Source organism: Schistocerca americana, chromosome 1 (assembly GCF_021461395.2).
Source record: "Schistocerca americana isolate TAMUIC-IGC-003095 chromosome 1, iqSchAmer2.1, whole genome shotgun sequence".
In the NCBI taxonomy this organism is placed as follows: domain Eukaryota; kingdom Metazoa; phylum Arthropoda; class Insecta; order Orthoptera; family Acrididae; genus Schistocerca; species Schistocerca americana.
In genome coordinates, this window is record NC_060119.1 from 854,009,980 (window position 1) to 854,028,757 (window position 18,778).

Genomic DNA, 18,778 nt, shown 5'->3' on the forward strand with positions numbered 1-18,778 from the left:
TCATGTCTCTAGTGGTGGTATTAATTTATAACTTATACCGACTTGCGGTAACCATGTTAACTTGCTGTATCATCGGCTTCATATTCCATAATATAAAACCAGTTGGATTTTCTTGCTTTTCGACACAAAATAAACTGGAGATGCACTTTTACTACAAATTGTTATTGCTTAAGGATCACATCACCAAACATGGCATGCCCGATTGTACACTGTTAAAGCTCGGCTGCTTTGGTTTTCCGTTCTTTCCTCCCTTGTGGTGCTCACACCAGGGTCGTCCAAAAGACTGCCGGTCAAAAACCCATAGCTGATTCCCCACCTTTATATTTCATTTTGTTTAAATTAATTACGTGTTCTAATACCCTTAGAATGTTACAGTCAGTACATTTATAACTTACATTTATTTCTGTGTTTTATTTTTTATAAAATTATTAATTTTTCGCAAAAATTCCAGTGAATGTTTATCACAGACATTACACTTGTGCTTATTGACATAATTATAGAGGTTTCCGTAACACTACTCTGTTGATTTTCTTTCGATACTGTTCAAATAAATAAAAAAATTTTGACATTGCAATTTGATTTTAATTGCATCATCATAGACTGAAGCAGATATATCAGCCGCACCTTGATAGTCTTTGATGTCTCAGCAGTACCAATTGGCGTGTGGACTGCTCTTCTCTGCTAAGGCCATGCGAAGCACTGGTCCAGTCCTGTCTAGGTTATGGAAGGCTTGCATATGGCTCAGCGTCACCTTCAATGTCACAGATTCTGGACCCATACACTGTTGCGGGATACAACTTCCAACAATGGCCTCTCTGAGTAGCACCACGATCAGCCTCCTAGCGGAGATAGGATTTCTACCATTGTGGGTTCTGTGCCAACAACAGCGTAATTGCTTATGCGTTCCACATCTGCTGCTCCCCAGAGCCGCCGAACTACCATCTTCTCTTTCCAGGTACAGAGATCTCCCCCCCCCCCCCCCCCCCCCCCCCCCCACACACACACACACACACACACACACAGCAGCCCAGGTTGGGGCTTACGATTGCCATCTGCAACCGCTCCTTTTCTTCATATCTCCATTACCTCTTCTCTGGCTTGCTCTCGCAAACCTCTGTGGTGCATCCCCCGTCCACAGCTCTGTCTTGACCTACAAGTCTGTAAGACTTGGCTGCGTGTGAGGCATTCCACCACCAACTGTGCTCCATTCTTAGTGTGTTTCAGGGTTCAGATATAGTATATACAGTTGCTGGTTCACTGGCATTGCTTATATTCGTGCAGGATGTAATGAACTCCACTCCTTGGTGGATGGCTGGAGTGTTTTCACTGTGTTGTTGGTACCCATCTATTGTGCTGTTGAGTGTATCTGTTCCTTCACTGGTGAGTCCTTCCTTATGTGGAAGGACTCCTTGAGTGGTTTTCAAACTCTAGACCAGTGTTACCTTCGTCATCCCATGATTCTGACTATCCAGGATTTCCTTTCTGGTCTTAAATAGTGTGAATAGTCAGTGGTCTCTGTCTGGACCGCGAGTCGTAGTGGTGTCCCAAGGAATGAACTCTGGCAAATTGGCTTATGGCAAGCTGCCTCGTAAGATCGATATTCCAGTACCAGACTTTCAGTTAGTATTATGCCGCCAAGTTCTAAGAATTTTGAATATGGAATGGCATATTCTAACTTCGCCAAAGAAACTATGGATGATAATGGAGACCAAGTTTTCTTTCTATTTCTGTGTGTCTGTTGATGACCTAACACTTCTGCTTTTCGGTAAGTGGCTTCTTTGCTCCTAAATTACTTACATAGATGTGTGTCTGCATTTCTTCCACCTATGCTCAAAACATTTCAGTGTGAGGCTGCACAGTGGCTGAGCTGGTTTTGATTTCCAGCTGAGCTCAAACATTCGCCTGTAGAAAGCCACTCGTTTACTTGTATTGAGTTAATGAATTTTATGTAACTTGGACACTGTAAGGATCAAGTCAAGAAACTGTTGTGCACTAATGTGTTACGACAAGTGTGTTCTCAGTAATCCACACAATTTCATTTATTTTCTATTGATGTGTAGGAGGAGCAAAAAGATGAACAAAGAAAATGGAAACAAACTGGTAATTGAAGCAGTGATACTTCAAAATTTAAATTCGAATGATGTAGAAAGAAATTCATGAGAGAGCATGCAGAAATTGGAAGTTAAAAATAAGATCCCACAAATAGAGAGTGCAAAGTATTTTTTATAAGCCAAGTGCTGGCCGGGGTGGCCGAGCGGTTCTAGGCGCTACAGTCCGGAATCGCGACCGCTACGGTCACAGGTTCAAATCCTGCCTTGGGCATGGATGTGTGTGATGCCCTTAGGTTAGTTAGGTTTAAGTTCTAGGGGACTGATGACCTTGGAAGTTAAGTCCCATAGTGCTCAGTCATTTGAACCATTAGAAGCCAAGTCCCACCTCTGGAATTCTGTATAACTTAAATGTCATGCCTCTAAAGCACTGCTACATGTCAGCCTTTGAGCTGTTTCATTCTCATACATGCCTGATATACTTAAGGAATCCATTCTGTGACTGAAACTGCTTTGAGGTGTAACCTTTTGGGCTGTAGTTCTAAACTCAAACAAAATGATCCAGAGTGAAAGTTTCACTCTTCAGTGGTGTGTTTGCCTGTAAGGAGGCTTCATTAAGAATTCAAATTGTGAGCCACACTGGAACTTTCACTGCGCATGTTGCATTTTGTCAGCTCTTAAGGATTGTTTGTTTTGTTCAGCATGCTCATCTTATTGGAACCAAAATCATGCGGGATTACGCCGACTATAGCAAGTGTCCATGTAATACAGAACATACCAAAAAAAAAAGAAAATATGCATCATTTATTTTCCAAGGAGCAATCATTTTGGTTGCATCCTCTAACACAGTTGATTACAAGGAACAATATATATTAATTAATAGGTACTCTGTAATGCCATAAAATTCCTTTTCCCTTGTGTAGTCTAAGAGTTTAGACAAAAGGCATCCACAGCTGTTGTCAGCGTTATTTAGTAGCAGCCTTTGTTGTATCAAAAAGGAAAAAAGAGAAGAAAAAGCTTATTGTAACTCCAGGCATACAATGGTATATATATATAATAGAGGGAAACATTCCACGTAGGAAATATATATCAAAAAACAAAGATGATGTGACTTACCAAATGAAAGTGCTGGCAGGTCGACAGACACACATACATACACGCAAAATTCAAGCTTTCGCAACAAACTGTTGCCTCATCAGGAAAGAGGGAAGGAGAGGGAAAGACGAAAGGATGTGGGTTTTAAGGGAGAGGGTAAGGAGTTATTCCAATCCCGGGAGCGGAAAGACTTACCTTAGGGGCGAAAAAAGGACGGGTATACACTCGCGCACACACACACATATCCATCCACACATATACAGACACAAGCAGACGTATTTAAAGACAAAACTCTTTGTCTTTAAATACGTCTGCTTGTGTCTGTATATGTGTGGATGGATATGTGTGTGTGCGAGTGTATACCCGTCCTTTTTTCCTTTTTTCGCCCCTAAGGTAAGTCTTTCCGCTCCCGGGATTGGAATGACTCCTTACCCTCTCCCTTAAAACCCACATCCTTTTGTCTTTCCCTCTCCTTCCCTCTTTCCTGATGAGGCAACAGTTTGTTGCGAAAGCTTGAATTTTGCGTGTATGTTTGTGTTTGTTTGTGTGTCTGTCGACCTGCCAGCACTTTCATTTGGTAAGTCACATCATCTTTGTTTTTTGATATATATTTCCTACGTGGAATGTTTCCCTCTATTATAACCATATCATTAATTTGAACCCAACAATTACGTTTGTTATTGTCGCTGTTGCATCTCGAAATCTTTCCTGTCGTCTTATTTTCTCTTTATTTTCACTTTCTGCTTTTACCAGTAGTCTCACTTTCTATTCACCTTCCCTTTTTACCGTAATACAATTTTATCCCGCCTATATATACTCTATAATACGTAACCCACTTGCAAACCATAACCAAAAATTTTTATTTTGCGCTTTCAACAATACCGCTGCTATAAAATCCACCGTTTCTAGTTCAATAACAGCTGCCTTCACGTATTAAACAACCATTTCGGCTAGTTCTAATAACTTTTACTTTATTTCCACTTCCGTTTTTCGTACATCACTGATCATTTTTAGCCGCTCTCCACAGGTTTTAACGTCATTATTTACAATTGTTAGCCCCATTTTCGTAATCTTTCACCACAACACCACGCCTTTTAATACATTTACAAGTTTTTTCGAAATTTTCCCGAATTTCTCCGTCCTTCAACGTGTTTTAGCGGCAACACAACCACCTAACCTTCATGCACATCGCTGTCTACCAACCCAAGTTCACCACAGGATCAACTTAACCAACACTTTTTCGCATTTTTTCATACCAGATCTCCAGTTATTTTCTAGTTCACCCTTATCTCTCCCCATATATTTTTATCTTTCATTTTCATTTCAACCTCATGTTACACTTTCCACCTTCTAATACCATGTCACCCTCACAACACCTACACAACGGCCCAAACTCTTTGTCTTTAAATATGTCTGCTTGTGTCTGTATATGTGTGGATGGATATGTGTGTGTGTGTGTGCGAGTGTATACCCGTCCTCTTTTCCTTTTTTCGCCCCTAAGGTAAGTCTTTCCGCTCCCGGGATTGGAATGACTCCTTACCCTCTCCCTTAAAATCCACATCCTTTCGTCTTTCCCTCTCCTTCCCTCTTTCCTGATGAAGCAACAGTTTGTTGCGAAAGCTTGAATTTTGTGTGTATGTTTGTGTTTCTTTGTGTGTCTATCGACGTGCCAGCGCTTTCGTTTGGTAAGTCACATCATCTTTGTTTTTAGGTATACTTTTCCCATGTGGAATGTTTCCCTCTATTAATCTGTAGCTGCTATTAAATAACATTTGCACATGGTTATGCAAGCTTGATTTGTGATTGCGTGCTCAGCTGCAGAATGAATGGTTCATTTTGCAAACTACTCGCATGTTGTGACTAAGCAAGTTTGCCACTATATCCCTTCTCTCAAGGTGATATTCAAAATAAAGGAGAGAGGTAGTGACAAAATTGAAGATGGGAAGATGCACCAAGAGTCTTATTTGTATAACTGTCAGTCAGATAATTGTCTGCAAAACCAGATTAGAGTTCTGGTTGGTCACACAGCTTTAATTTGCGAGGAAGTTTCAAGTCACTGCCACTTCACTTATGTTCGTAACCACTTAAACAGTTTCCTTTTAGTCTTGTTGGAGGAATAATCAGTAGTTTGTATCGTGGCCCACTAGACTTGGTTTGCAGATAATGTTCCTCTGCAGTTGCATACTCTTTTTACAGTATATTTTGTAACCTTAAACAGAAATATTTGAAGACCATTAAAGTTTTTATTTCAACAATTTTATCTCATTACAACAATTTGGTTTCGCATTTGGTGGAGTACCTTACTGTAAGTTATCTTTTTTTATATTGCCTTGCTTATAAAGTCATTAGTACTAGATGTGGTTTGCACACAGCTCTATGTGTTGGAAGGTTGATTGTGATTGACAGTGAGGCTTAGAAGCATGACCTGGTTACAAAAAAGATAGTTTTTTTTGTTTGATGAGCTCTTACAGCTTTGTGTACAAAGAGTGCACTGAGTTACTTTTTGTGACTGAGTGTGCCCAACAGTTGTAGTGTTTCTTTCATTAAAGAGTGTGAATTGGAACAGATTACCTTATGTTATTAATGTAATTGCACTTCTGTTTTTAATTTTAAGAGAATATTACTCATTTTTGTAGGAACTTCAACAAATTGCTACACTCTTTGAAAGATTTTTTCTCCCTCTTTTTCAGGTGACATTTCGCACTCGTATTTATCACTGTAATATTAATAGCCAGGGTGTTATCTGCTTAGATATATTGAAGGACAACTGGTCACCTGCTCTTACAATATCAAAAGTATTACTATCCATTTGTTCACTGCTTACTGACTGCAACCCAGGTAAGTTTAAAAGCGAATTTTAATTCCTTATATTTTGAAATGCAGTATGTCCTCTCTGTGATAACTAGTTTAAGCTTTTAGACTACCGTCATGTTTCCTTTGTTTAATACATTTGTAGACAATTTTGAAATTGAATACGTACCTGAGAATGAGAATGTCCATGTAATACGCTAGAATAGTCATTTTTAAGACAGGTATGAAATTTACAAAGTAAAACCTACAGATTACATTTATATTGTAAAGTACATCAGGCAGTATATAAATGACTGTTCTCGTCTCATTTTGAAGTATCTTAAATATTGAGTACAATGTGATTCAGTAATATGGAATTGGTAGCAGAGATCATCTTTATGAAGGATGCCAGTTAAAAGTTTTATGGATAGTGGCCCAAAAGACACTTTAGGATACAGAAAGGTATAGATAATGGTGTGAACACCATTATGTAGTTCCTTATGTGTACCTCTACAGTTTAATTCTTTAATTCCTTCAGAGTTAGTGCAGTAGGGTGGATGGGGTACATGCATCATGTGCGCAGACACAGGAGGAGCTGGTCGGAGTTAACGAACAGCTGAAGATGTTGCTGATAGTGCTCAGTCTTCTGAAGGCTGCTGTCTTGGGGTGTAGCAGTGGCAGAGAAACTGATACATTACATAGGACACCTCAGACATCACTTCTTTTGCCCAACTGTCCGGTCTCACCCATTCCCCCTGTGAGTTGACAAATGGCACTCCTTCACCAGAGTCTGTGCAGGTATATGATCAGATGGGTTAGCTATTTATTGGTAGCTTCAATGTCAGGCATGTTATGGAATCACTTAGGAAAATAGCTTCCAGAACTGAGAAAAGCCAAACATGTGCTTTGTATGTCTGCTCATGTGTGTGTGTGGAGGGGGGGGGGGCACATCTGAAATGTTCAGGCAGCCCTGCCAGCAGCTATACAGTGTGCGAGTTGGAGGTTCTGTTTGCACCAATGATGTCTTTTGGTTGGGGGTCCGAGACCGACCTCAGTTTGTATGGGGGAGGGTGAGTGGTGAAGACTGCTGGCCTTGTTTGTGGGGTCCAAGTAGAGCTTAGAATTTGCAGTGTCAGTCCCAGTATTGATCAGGGTTTTTGGTTTGGAACTGGTGAAAGGTCTGAGCTAGAGACTCCATTGATTCTGTGACTATCTTGGTTACAGATGTCTGTACCTGTGTTGTACGTGGGGAGCTTTATGAATCACCTAGATAAAGTCATGCGTGCATTATAGAGGAAGGCAGCAATTTGGGTAGCAGATTACTGAGAGTGCAAATCCCCCCGCCCCCCCCCCCCCCCCCTTACATTAATACTTGTTCCCTGGATCATGGAAACGACATTTCATAATGCTGTGGAAAGTGTTAGTTTAACATAAATTTTCTTTACGTAATATAATTTTTTTTTTTTTTTTTCAATTACTACCTCATATCTCAAAATTCATCCATTGAGTAGGAGGAATTGCCATTCAGAAATTCATTTAATTTAATTTTATTTAAGTGTCAAACTTTTAATGCTACGCGGTAGATGACCAGAGATTTTTGTGGCATCAGAAGTCACCCCTTTCTGTGCCAAGTCGGATTTAACCCTTCCAGGAAGCTGTTGCACTCAAATTATGCACGTGACTGAGAGCCAGATGAAACATGAAGTAGAAAGACTTTTAAATATCTAATGAGGTGTATGGAATGTACATCAAAAAGATATGTTAATTTCATAAGAGGGGAAGTGTTCTTTACAGTCAATAAAAATATTGCAGCTTCTGAGGTCGAAATTGCAAAGTTATATAGAAACAAATAAGTGGCCTAGGTGACTCAATTTAATCGTCAGTTGCTTTCATCAGCCATCTGTTGAAGTCGTAATAATTGTAGAATGATTCAAAGAAATTCTACACACAGTAGCATGGAAGTACCCTGATCAAGCAGTATTAGTTGCAGGCAATAGCATAGCTATTGTGTGTAGACTGGGATATCAATGGATTTGTTGCAGGTGGTATGGGCAGTAAGTCTTGCAAAGTAGTTCTGAACACAGTTTTCCAAAATCTCTTGAGCATCTAGTGCAACAACCCACATCCAATGAGAGAATTTTTGACCTTCTAGCCTGATTTTATTGACATTGTCATTATAGAGGCTGAGCTTAGTAATCATGATTTCAAGCTTAGTATTATGATTTCATCATAGGGACAATGACTACTTTTATTTTTTTATTTATTTACACGTCTACTAGTTCTGTAGGACCAAATTGAGGAGCAAATCTTGCAGGCCGTGGAAAGTATCAGTACATGAAATTACAACATAAAAGAAAATAACAGATAAAAGAAAATGTTTATGAACCCAAAAAAAAGTAAACACAATCAACAATATAACATAGGGATCAGCTTACAAGTAACGTCTCAACAGAGTAGGAGGAGTGACTCACGAGCAAACTCTTTAGTTTCAATTTGAAAGTGCGTGGTTTACTGCTAAAATTTTTGAATTCTTGTGGTAGCTTATTGAAAATGGACGCAGCAATATACTGCACGCCTTTCTGTACAAGAGTTAAGGAAGTGCAGTACAAATGCAGATTAGATTTAAGCCTAGTATTAACTGAGTGAAACTGCTAATTCTTGGGGATAAGTTGATATTGTTAACAAGGAATAAGTTGATATTGTTAACAAGAAACAACAGTAAAGAATATATATATTGAGAGTTCAGTGTCAAAATACCCAGACTAGTGAACAGGAGTTGAAAAGAGGTTCGCAGACTTACGCCACTTTATTGCACTAGCTGCCTGTTTCAGAGCCAAAAATATCCTTGGAGAATGGGAAGAATTATCCCAAAATAGAATACCATATGACATAAGCAAATGAAAATAAGCAAAGTAAACTAATTTTCGTGTTGAACGATCACTTTATTTCAGATACTGTTTGAATAGTAAAAGCGGCACCATTAAGTTTTGGAACAGGATCCTGAACATGGGGTTTCCACAACAGTTTACTATCTATCCGAACACCTAGAAATTTGAACTGTTCAGTTTCACTAAACATATGCTAATTCTGTGGAGTTAAAATGTCGGTTTTTGTTGAATTGTGTGTTAGAAACTAAAAACTGAATCACTGTGATTTAGTGTTAGTTTATTTACTACAAGCCTTCAACTTAGATCATGAACTGCACTATTTGAAACAGGGCCAGTGTTGCACATAACATCCTTTACTACCAAGCTAGTGTCCTCAGAAAACAGAAATATTTTAAAATTACCTGTAGTACTAGAAGGCATTTCATTTATATAAATAAGGAACAGGAGTGGTCCCAACACAGATCCCTGGTGCACCTCCCCCCCCCCCCCCCCCCCCACCCCTCCCCACTTTGATTGTGCCTTGTGCCCCACTCAGACCCCACATCACAGCCATTCTCAACACTGAGCAGTGACCTTTTGCTGTCGTTTGTTAAAGTAAGAGGTGAATCAATTGTGAGCTACTCACCATATTCTGTAATGGTCCAACTTCGGGAGCAATATTTTTATGATCAACTAAATCAAACACCTTGGTTAAATCAAAAAATATGCCTGGTATTTGAAACCTTCTGTTTAATCCATCCAGAACTTCAGGGAGAAAACAGACTGTAGCATTTTCAGTTGTTAAACCTCTTCTAAAGCCAAACTGTACATTTGATAGCAAATTATGTGATACAAAAGGATCAATTATCCGTACTTACACAGCCTTTTCAGTAACTTTAGCAAAACTGATGGCATAGAAATAGGTCTAAAATTGCCTACTTTATCCCTTTGTCTTTTTTCATAAAGCAGCTTTACTACTGAATACTTTTAATTATTCAGGAAACTGACCATTATTAAAGAAAAAAATTGCAAAGATGGCTAAGTACAAGGCTAAAATGTGCAGCACAGTACTTTACTATTCAGGTAGGCACTCCATCATATCCATGAGAGTCCTTAGTCTTCAGTGCTTTAATTATTGACTCAATATCCCCCTTGTCAGCATCACAGAGGAGTATTTCAGATATCAATCTCGGAAAGGCATTTTTCGAGAGAGTTATGATTCCCTGTAGAAACAAAGTTTTTATTTAATTCACCAGCAGTGCTCAAAAAATGGTTGTTAAATACTGTACGTGTATCTGACTTTATATTGTTGACCTTGTGCTGCTGACAGACACTTCCTTCACAACTGACCATATTGTTTTAATTTTATCCTGTGCATTTCCTATTCTATTTGTGTACCACACACTCTTTGTTTAACTAATAACATGTTTAAGCACCTTACAATACTATTTGTAATAGCACCTTACAATACTGTTTGTAACGGGCTACTGTAGGTTGACTGTGACTACTTCTAACATTTTTGACATAATTCCCACTTTGTTCTACGTGATATTCTTATCCCACTAGTCAGCCACCCAGGCTGCATTTTACTCCTAGTACCCTATTTAGGATGTTCTAATGGAAAGCAACTCTCAAAGAGTTGAAATATGTTAAGAAAAGCTTTATATTTGTCATCTGTGTTATCGGAAGTATAAACATCCTGCCACTCTTGTTCCTTAACGAGATTTAAAAAACTCTATTGCTGTTGGTTTAGCTTTCCTGCATAATTTGTAATTATATGTAACATTTGTTTGAGTACGAAGCATTTTGGTGTTAAAATTTGTGCATCATAGTCTGAAAGGCCAATCACCCTTCTACTAACAGAATGCCCATCTAGTAATGAAGAATGAATAAAAATATTGTCTATGGCTGTGCAACTGTTCCCCTGCACCCTAGTTGGAAAAAATACAGTCTGCATCAGATCTTATGAGTTTAGGAGATCTACCAACATCCTTTTTCTTGCACAATTATGTACAAAATTAATGTTGAAGTCACAACATTTAACTAATTTTTGGTACTTCATATAAAGTGAACCAAGAACCCTCTCTAGCTTGAGCAGAAATGCTCTGAAGTCAGAGTTAGGGAACTTATAAACAACAACAATAGAAGTTTTGTTTCACTAAATTCAAATGCCCCTGCACAACATTCAAATATTTGTTCAGTGCAGTGCTGTGATACGTCTATGGACTCAAATGGAATACTGTTTTTTACTTACTGGCCACTCCTCCACTCCGCAAGGAACTCCTTGAAAAACAGCCTGCTAATCTGTATCCTGGTATGATGTCAGTCAACATCTACAGACAGTTCACTAACTTTATCTCTAATATCTCTTATATTTTGATGAAATAATGCTAATTCCTTTTAAATTTAATAAAGCAATTGAGAAAGATAAGAGGGTTTTGAAGCTGGAAAGAGCCTGTAAACAGTTGTTAGCATTATACAGTGAACGGCCGTAATTTAGTCCCAATGTGATGAACATAGAGGAATTGGGGACAAAGTTTAAAATGATAGCAAATCACACTTTGGAGAAATACTTGCCAAGTGCATGAATTAAAAATGGAAAAGGCCCAGCATGGTTTAATGACAAAATTCCGAAAATGCTTAGGAAACTGTTTTATTGTTACTTCAAAATAGACTGCGGAAATGTCAGCAGCCAAAGTTATAGGAATTCCTCTGTCTATAAAAAGTTGATCCACGAAGCAAATAAATACCACCATTGTACCTAAGGAAAATATCTTGCCGAGAACATAAGATAATTCTGGTACCACATAAAATCACTTAGCAAGTTGAAGGCTTCAGTCCAGTCACTCATCCTCCTGTCAGGTGTCAGTAGAAGACAGCAAATGGAAAGCAGAGGTTTTAAATCTTGCATTTAATGATGATTCATGTAGGAGTATTGTAAAGGCATACCTTTGTTTTACCATTGTGCAGAAAACCAATACAGTATAACCCCACTTTTGTGTTCCCAGAATTAACGTTTTCCCACCGTTTATGACATTTTTTATCGGTCCCGTCAAATTTCCTGTGCCCACAATGTTAATTTGCACCTGATTTTGCATTAACGTATTTATAATTTTCCCCCGATTTATGCATTATGAAAAAATGTTTGTGGAGAAAGTATGATGCTGTCATAATGTTGATCGTCCAGTAGTGTTTACAAATATTAAGTGGTTAAGTTTCTTGACATCAGGCCACTCACTCAGTGGATTTGAACGGGTAAATGAGTAAAAGTTGTAACAATTCGTGCCGTATCTCCCACCGCTGCCAAGCTCTATGTGGCTTGGTGGCTGATAGGAGTAACAAGGTTCGTTCGAATGAAGATATCATGATAAATCACCACCATTTCCAAACTGTCTCTAATGCACAAATGCAGTTTTGTGATCATTGTGATCATCGTGACACCTACGTCAAACCATATTTAGCGTGTTACAGCGTATGGCCACATGGAGCGCTAGTTGACAGCATCATTCACTTTGTGTTGCTCAAATGTTTCGCGTGTAAACACAGTGCCAGTTACGTATTGTATTCAAGCGAGCAAAACGTGTTTCGAGACTTAATTCTCATTGTCAAGTTCAGTACTTATGTATATATTTTTTGTGATGTTACAGAAAAAAATAATATGAGTGATTGTGTGTGTGTGTGTGTGTGTGTGTGTGTGTGTGTGTAGTGGGGGGGTCTACATAACTGATGAGGCACAGTACCCGATAACCTCAAAAAGACGAGCACAGTGCAAGAGATCCATAATAACACACATTCAAACACGATACAAAATACTTATTTACTTATTTGCACTTGACAATGAGAAAAAATTATCGAAACACATCATTAAGCATGACAAAATACGTAACTAGTGCAGTGTTTCATTATTTAAGTAATGAATGACGTTTGAAATTAAGTCAAACGTTTTCACTTTCGAGACAGTTATCAATTCCAGTTACATCAGTGGTTTTTATTAGATAATAAAGAAGTCCTTGACAAGTGATTTGATGCCTGTACATAAAGTGCAAGGGGATATGTTATACACAACTTTTATAGCTTAAAACCTTACTTCTTGAATTTTACACCATTTTTTTCTGAAGTCCTTGAAAAGTGTAAAAGTGGGGTTTCACTGTAAGTTCAAAGGTCCGAGTGGAATCCCAGTTCGGTTTTACAGAGACTACACTTTGACATCGGTCCCTTACATACTGAGCTTTCATTTATCACGAATATCTCATCCAACATAGCCTCGAGTGATTAGTAAAATGCATTGGTGACTCCCATATATAAGAAGACAGGAAGAATGGGCCACAAAATTACGGACCAATATCCTTAACATTGGTTTGATGCAGAATTTTGAAGCATATTCTAAGATCAAATATAATAGATTTCCTGGCGAGAGAAAAGCTTCTGTCCAAAATCAGTATGGATTTAGAAAGCACTGCTCGTGTGAAACTGTTTGCCTTTTTGTTGCATGATATTTTGTGAACTGTGGATGATACAAAATAGGCAGGTTCCTTGTTCCTAGATTATCAAGAAATGTTTGGCACTGTGAAGATCTGAGCACATGGAATAGGTTCCCAGGTGCGTGAGTGGCTTGAAGACTTTGTAAGGAATACAGCCCAGTATGTTATCCTGAATGGCGAGTGTTCATCAAACATAAAGGTATCATCAGGAGTGTGATAGGACCACTCTTGTTCTCCATATAAATTACCGATCTAACGAAAAGGCTGAGAAGCAGTCTGCAGGTGATGACGCTATAGTGTGCGGAAGTACGAGGTGCATTCAAGTTCTAAGGCCTCCAATTTTTTTTTTCTAATTAACTACTCACCCGAAATCGATGAAACTGGCATTACTTCTCGACGTAATTGCCCTGCAGACGTACACATTTTTCACAACGCTGACGCCATGATTCCATGGCAGCGTCGAAGGCTTCTTTAGGAGTCTGTTTCGACCACTGGAAAATCGTTGAGGCAATAGCAGCACGGCTGGTAAATGTGCGGCCACGGAGAGTGTCTTTTTTGTTGGAAAAAGCCAAAAGTCACTAGGAGCCAGGTCAGGTGAGTAGGGAGCATGAGGAATCACTTCAAAGTTGTTATCACGAAGAAACTGTTGCGTAACGTTAGCTCGATGTGCGTGTGCGTTGTCTTGGTGAAACAGCACACGCGCAGACCTTCCCGGACGTTTTTGTTGCAGTGCAGGAAGGAATTTGTTCTTCAAAACATTTTCGTAGGATGCACCTGTTACCATAGTGCCCTTTGGAACACAGTGGGTAAGGATTACGCCCTCACTGTCCCAGAGCATGGACACCATCATTTTTTCAGCACTGGCGGTTACCCGAAATTTTTTTGGTGGCGGTGAATCTGTGTGCTTCCATTGAGCTGACTGGCGCTTTGTTTCTGGATTGAAAAATGGCATCCACGTCTCATCCACTGTCACAACCGACGAAAAGAAAGTCCCATTTATGCTGTCGTTGCGCGTCAACATTGCTTGGCAACATGCCACACGGGCAGCCATGTGGTCGTCCGTCAGCATTCGTGGCACCCACCTGGATGACACTTTTCGCATTTTTAGGTCATCATGCAGGATTGTGTGCACAGAACCCACAGAAATGTCAACTCTGGAGGTGATCTGTTCAACAGTCATTCGGCGATCCCCTAAACAATTCTCTCCACTTTCTCGATCATGTCGTCAGACCGGCTTGTGCGAGCCCGAGGTTGTTTCGGTTTGTTGTCACACGATGTTCTGCCTTCATTAAACTGTCGCACCCACGAACGCACTTTTAACACATCCATAACTCCATCACCACATGTCTCCTTCAACTGTCGATGAATTTCAATTGGTTTCACACCACGCAAATTCAGAAAACGAATGATTGCACGCTGTTCAAGTAAGGAAAACGTCGCCATTTTAAGTATTAAAACCGTTCTCATTCTCGCCGCTGGCGGTAAAATTCCATCTGCCGTACGGTGCTGCCATCTCTGGGACGTATTGACAATGAACACGGCCTCATTTTAAAACAATGCGCATGTTTCTATCTCTTTGCAGTCCGGAGAAAAAAAATCGGAGGCCTTAGAACTTGAATGCACCTCGTATAATCGTTGACTGACTGGGAAGATACAGGATGACGTAGATGGAATTTATATTTGCTTTGATTAATGCCAGGTTGTTCTAAATATAGAAAATGTAAGTTAATGCACGTGAGGAGAAAAAACAATCCTGTGCTGTTTGAATACAGCATTGCTTCACACAGTCATATAATTAACTATCTAGATGTAACATTGGAAAACAGTATGAAATGGAATGAGTAGTAGCAAAAGTTAGTGGTCATCTCCAGTTCATTGGGAGAATTTTAGGAAAGTTTAACTGTGGTGACAGGAGACCACTTTTAGATCACCAGTGCGACTCATTCATGAGTACTTCTCAAGTGCTTGGGATCCCCTCCAGGTCAGATTAAAAGAAGACATCAAAGCAGTTCAGAGGCATGCTGTTAGAGTTGTCCCCAGTATTTTTGATCAATCCACAAATGCTATAGAGAGGCTTCCTGGACAGATGGGGGAATCCTTGATGGGAAGACAGTGTTCTTTTCACAAAACACTATTGAGAAAATTTAGAGAACAGTTATTTTCAGCTGACTGCAGGAACATTCTACATGGCATCACCAAACTGGTCACTTACATGCCAGTCATGATGTTTATTATTATTGCCAAGCTAAAAGTTTTATTTTGGTACTTCAAAATTGCATTTGATTCTGAAAACCAGTTGGAATTAAAAATGCTCAGATGCAGTAACAATTCACAGTATAATTCATGATCACCTTTCAGCACATCAGGCAGTGTTTTTATGCGTACGGTATGAATCAAAGCTCATCCGTCAACAAGAAATATTTTTCATTGTCAAGGACCACACTTTATTAATAATTATAGTACAAAGCAATATCTCCAGTTACAGTTAAATTTTCAGCAAGTACACCAAGTCCTTTCATCCATACATGTATTTTTTCATCATTAGAAACTTTTCTACAAGAGCGTGGATACAATGTAAATGGCATATTACTATAAACATAACTAGGTCTACATTGAGTCTTCACGTCAATTGCACAATGCCAGGTCTTCTAGGCGATGACATCTCTGTCGACAAAAGATTCAAGTCCAGGAAGGGATGTGTTTTCACAACAAACTATGGCTAGAGAAATGTTGTTGTTGTGGTCTTCAGTCCTGAAACTAGTTTGATGCAGCTCTCCATGCTACTCTATCCTGTGCAAGCTTCTTCATCTCCCAGTACCTATTGCAGCCTACATCCTTCTGAATCTGCTTAGTGTATTCATCTCTTGGTCTCCCTCTTCGATTTTTACCCTCCACGCTGCCCTCCAATACTAAATTGGTGATCCCTCGATGAAATACTCGAAAGAAATCATGTAGTTGTATGAAGATTGCATTTAATTGATGATTTTTTGTACCGTGAGTATATTTGCTTTGAATGTTTGCCTAACAAGTACCATTCATCTAGCTGTTCAAAGGAAATTGAGGACATTAACAGAGTGGCCGAAAGAACAATTGTAAAGTGACCAGCATTAAAATTTTTAATTCTTTAATAACTGCAGTCACTGGAGAAATTTATGTGCCATTCTTTATTCCTTATTGATTTACTCGCTGTATTAACCTCTCTGTTTCTACCACTTTGAAAACAATCAAAACAAAAATATATATTTAAAAAAAATGCATACTGGATTTGGTAATCGCACACAGGTTTTGTGCTCCACAGCCAGATGCCTTGGTCGCTATGCCAGCAGTGCTTTTCTTAAACAGCTTTTACGTTATGGGTATGTGAGTGAGTGTCTTGAAAGTTACTTCCCCCGATTTCTAGAAAAATATGCAATTGCAGACACCACATACAATGAAGAAAAATGCTCAATTTTCTATTGCCTGTTGATCCTGTAAGTCTCAGGACGTACACGCAGACCAGCCCCCATGAACCATGGACCTTGCTGTTGGTGGGATGGCTAGCATGCATTAGTGATACAGATAGCCATATTGTAGGTGCAACTACTCTGGAGCAGTATCTCTTGAGAGGCTACATAAATGATGTATGATTTCTGAAGAGGGGCAGCAGGCTTTTCAGTAGTTACAGGACCAACAGTATGGATGAGTGACAGATCTGGCCTTGTAACACCAACCAAAACAGCCTTGTGCTGGTATTGTGAAAGGCTGAACGCAAGGGGAAACTACAGCCATAATTTTATAAATATTGTGGAGATGAAATAATCCCCTATTTGGATCTCTGAGTGGGGACTACTCAGGAGGATGTCACCATCAGGAGAAACGCATTTTACAGAACAGAGCATGAGATGTTAGCTCCCTTAATCTGGCAGGTAGGTTAGAAACTTTAAAAAGAGGAATGGATAGGTTGAATTTAGATATGGTGGGAATTAGTAAAGTTTGGGGGCGGCAGAAACAGGACTTCTGGTCAGGTGAACACAGGGTTATAAATACAAAATCAAATAGTGGTAATGCGGGAGTAGGTTTAATAGTAAATAAGAAAATAAGAATGAGTTTAAGCTACTACAAATAGCATAGTGAATGCATTATTGCAGCCAAGATAGACACAAAGCCCACACCCGCCGCAGTAGTAAAAGTTTGTATGCCAGCTAGTTTTGCAGATGATGAAAGAGACTGAAGAAATGTATGATGAGGTAAAAGAAATTATTCAGACAATTTAACATTTTGATGGGGGACAGAAATTCAATGGCAGTAAAAAGAAACAATGGAAAAATTGTAAGTTAATGTGGATTGGGTGAAAGGAAAGAAAGAGGAAGCTATGTGGTAGAATTTTTCATAGAACATAATTTAATCATCACTAACACTTGATTTAAGAATCATGAAAGGAGATTGCATAAGTGGAAGAGTCGTGGAGATACAGGAAGGTTTGAGATTGATTATATAATGGCGAGACAGAGATTTTGGAACCAGATTTTAAACTGTAAGACATCTCCAGGGCCAGATGTGGATTTTGACCACAATTTATTTATTATGAACTGTAGATTAAAACTGAAGATATTGGAGAATGATTGGAAATCAAGGAGATGGGACCAGGATAAGTTGAAAGAACCTGAGGTGTTGCAAGTTTCAGTGGGTGCATTGAGCACCAACTGACTACAACAGGGGAAAGGATTACAGTAGAAGATGAATAGATAACTTTGAGAGATGAAATAGTGAAGGCAGCTGAGGATCAAGCAGGTAAAAAGACGGGCAAGTGGAAATACTTGGATGACGCTGGAGATGTTGAATTTAATTGATAAAAGGAGAAAACATAAAACAGTAGAATATGAAGCAGGAAAAAGAGAATATAAATGTGTAAAAAATGAGATTGACAGGGAGTGCAAAATTGCTAAACAGGAATGGCTAGATGACAAATTTAAGGATAGATACTGCCAACAGGAAAATTAAAGACCTTTGGAGAAAATAGAAACAGCTGTATGAATATCAAGCGCTCAGGTGGAAAACGCAGCCCTAAGTAAAGAAGGGAAAGCAGAAAGGTGGGAGGCGTATGTAGAGGGTCTGTAGAAGGGAGATGAACTTGCATCCAATATTATAAAAATGGAAGAGGAGATGGGAGACATGATACTGTGAGAATAATTTGGCAGAACATTGAAAGACCTAAGTCAAAACAAGGTAACATTCCATCAGACATACTTAAAGCCTGTTCCATCTGATATGCAAGATATGAGTGAGGTGAAATGCCTCAGACCGTAGGAAGAAAGTAATAATTCCAATTCCAAAGGGAGCAGTTGCTGACAGTTTAAGATATGACCGAATTATCAGTTTAATAAATCATGGTTACAAAATACTAACTCAAGTTCTTTACAGAAGAATCAAAAAAGTTATAGAAGCCAACCTCGGGGAAGATCAATTTTGGATTCTAGAGAAATGTTGGCACACACTAGTCAATTAGTGACCCTACACC

At 39.1% G+C, this 18,778-nt stretch overlaps 1 protein-coding gene across 4 annotated transcripts in view; it reads left to right on the forward strand.

Annotated features, from left to right (window-relative positions):
• Window positions 1–18,778, forward strand: part of LOC124613496 (ubiquitin-conjugating enzyme E2-24 kDa) — a 47,439-nt gene that overhangs the window by 16,135 nt on the left and 12,526 nt on the right. For all 4 annotated transcript variants that reach the window (XM_047142207.1, XM_047142213.1, XM_047142229.1 and 1 more), the window contains exon 5: window positions 5,834–5,981. In XM_047142207.1, coding sequence (XP_046998163.1) covers window positions 5,834–5,981 — 148 coding nt within the window. The remainder of the gene's footprint in view (window positions 1–5,833; window positions 5,982–18,778) is intronic.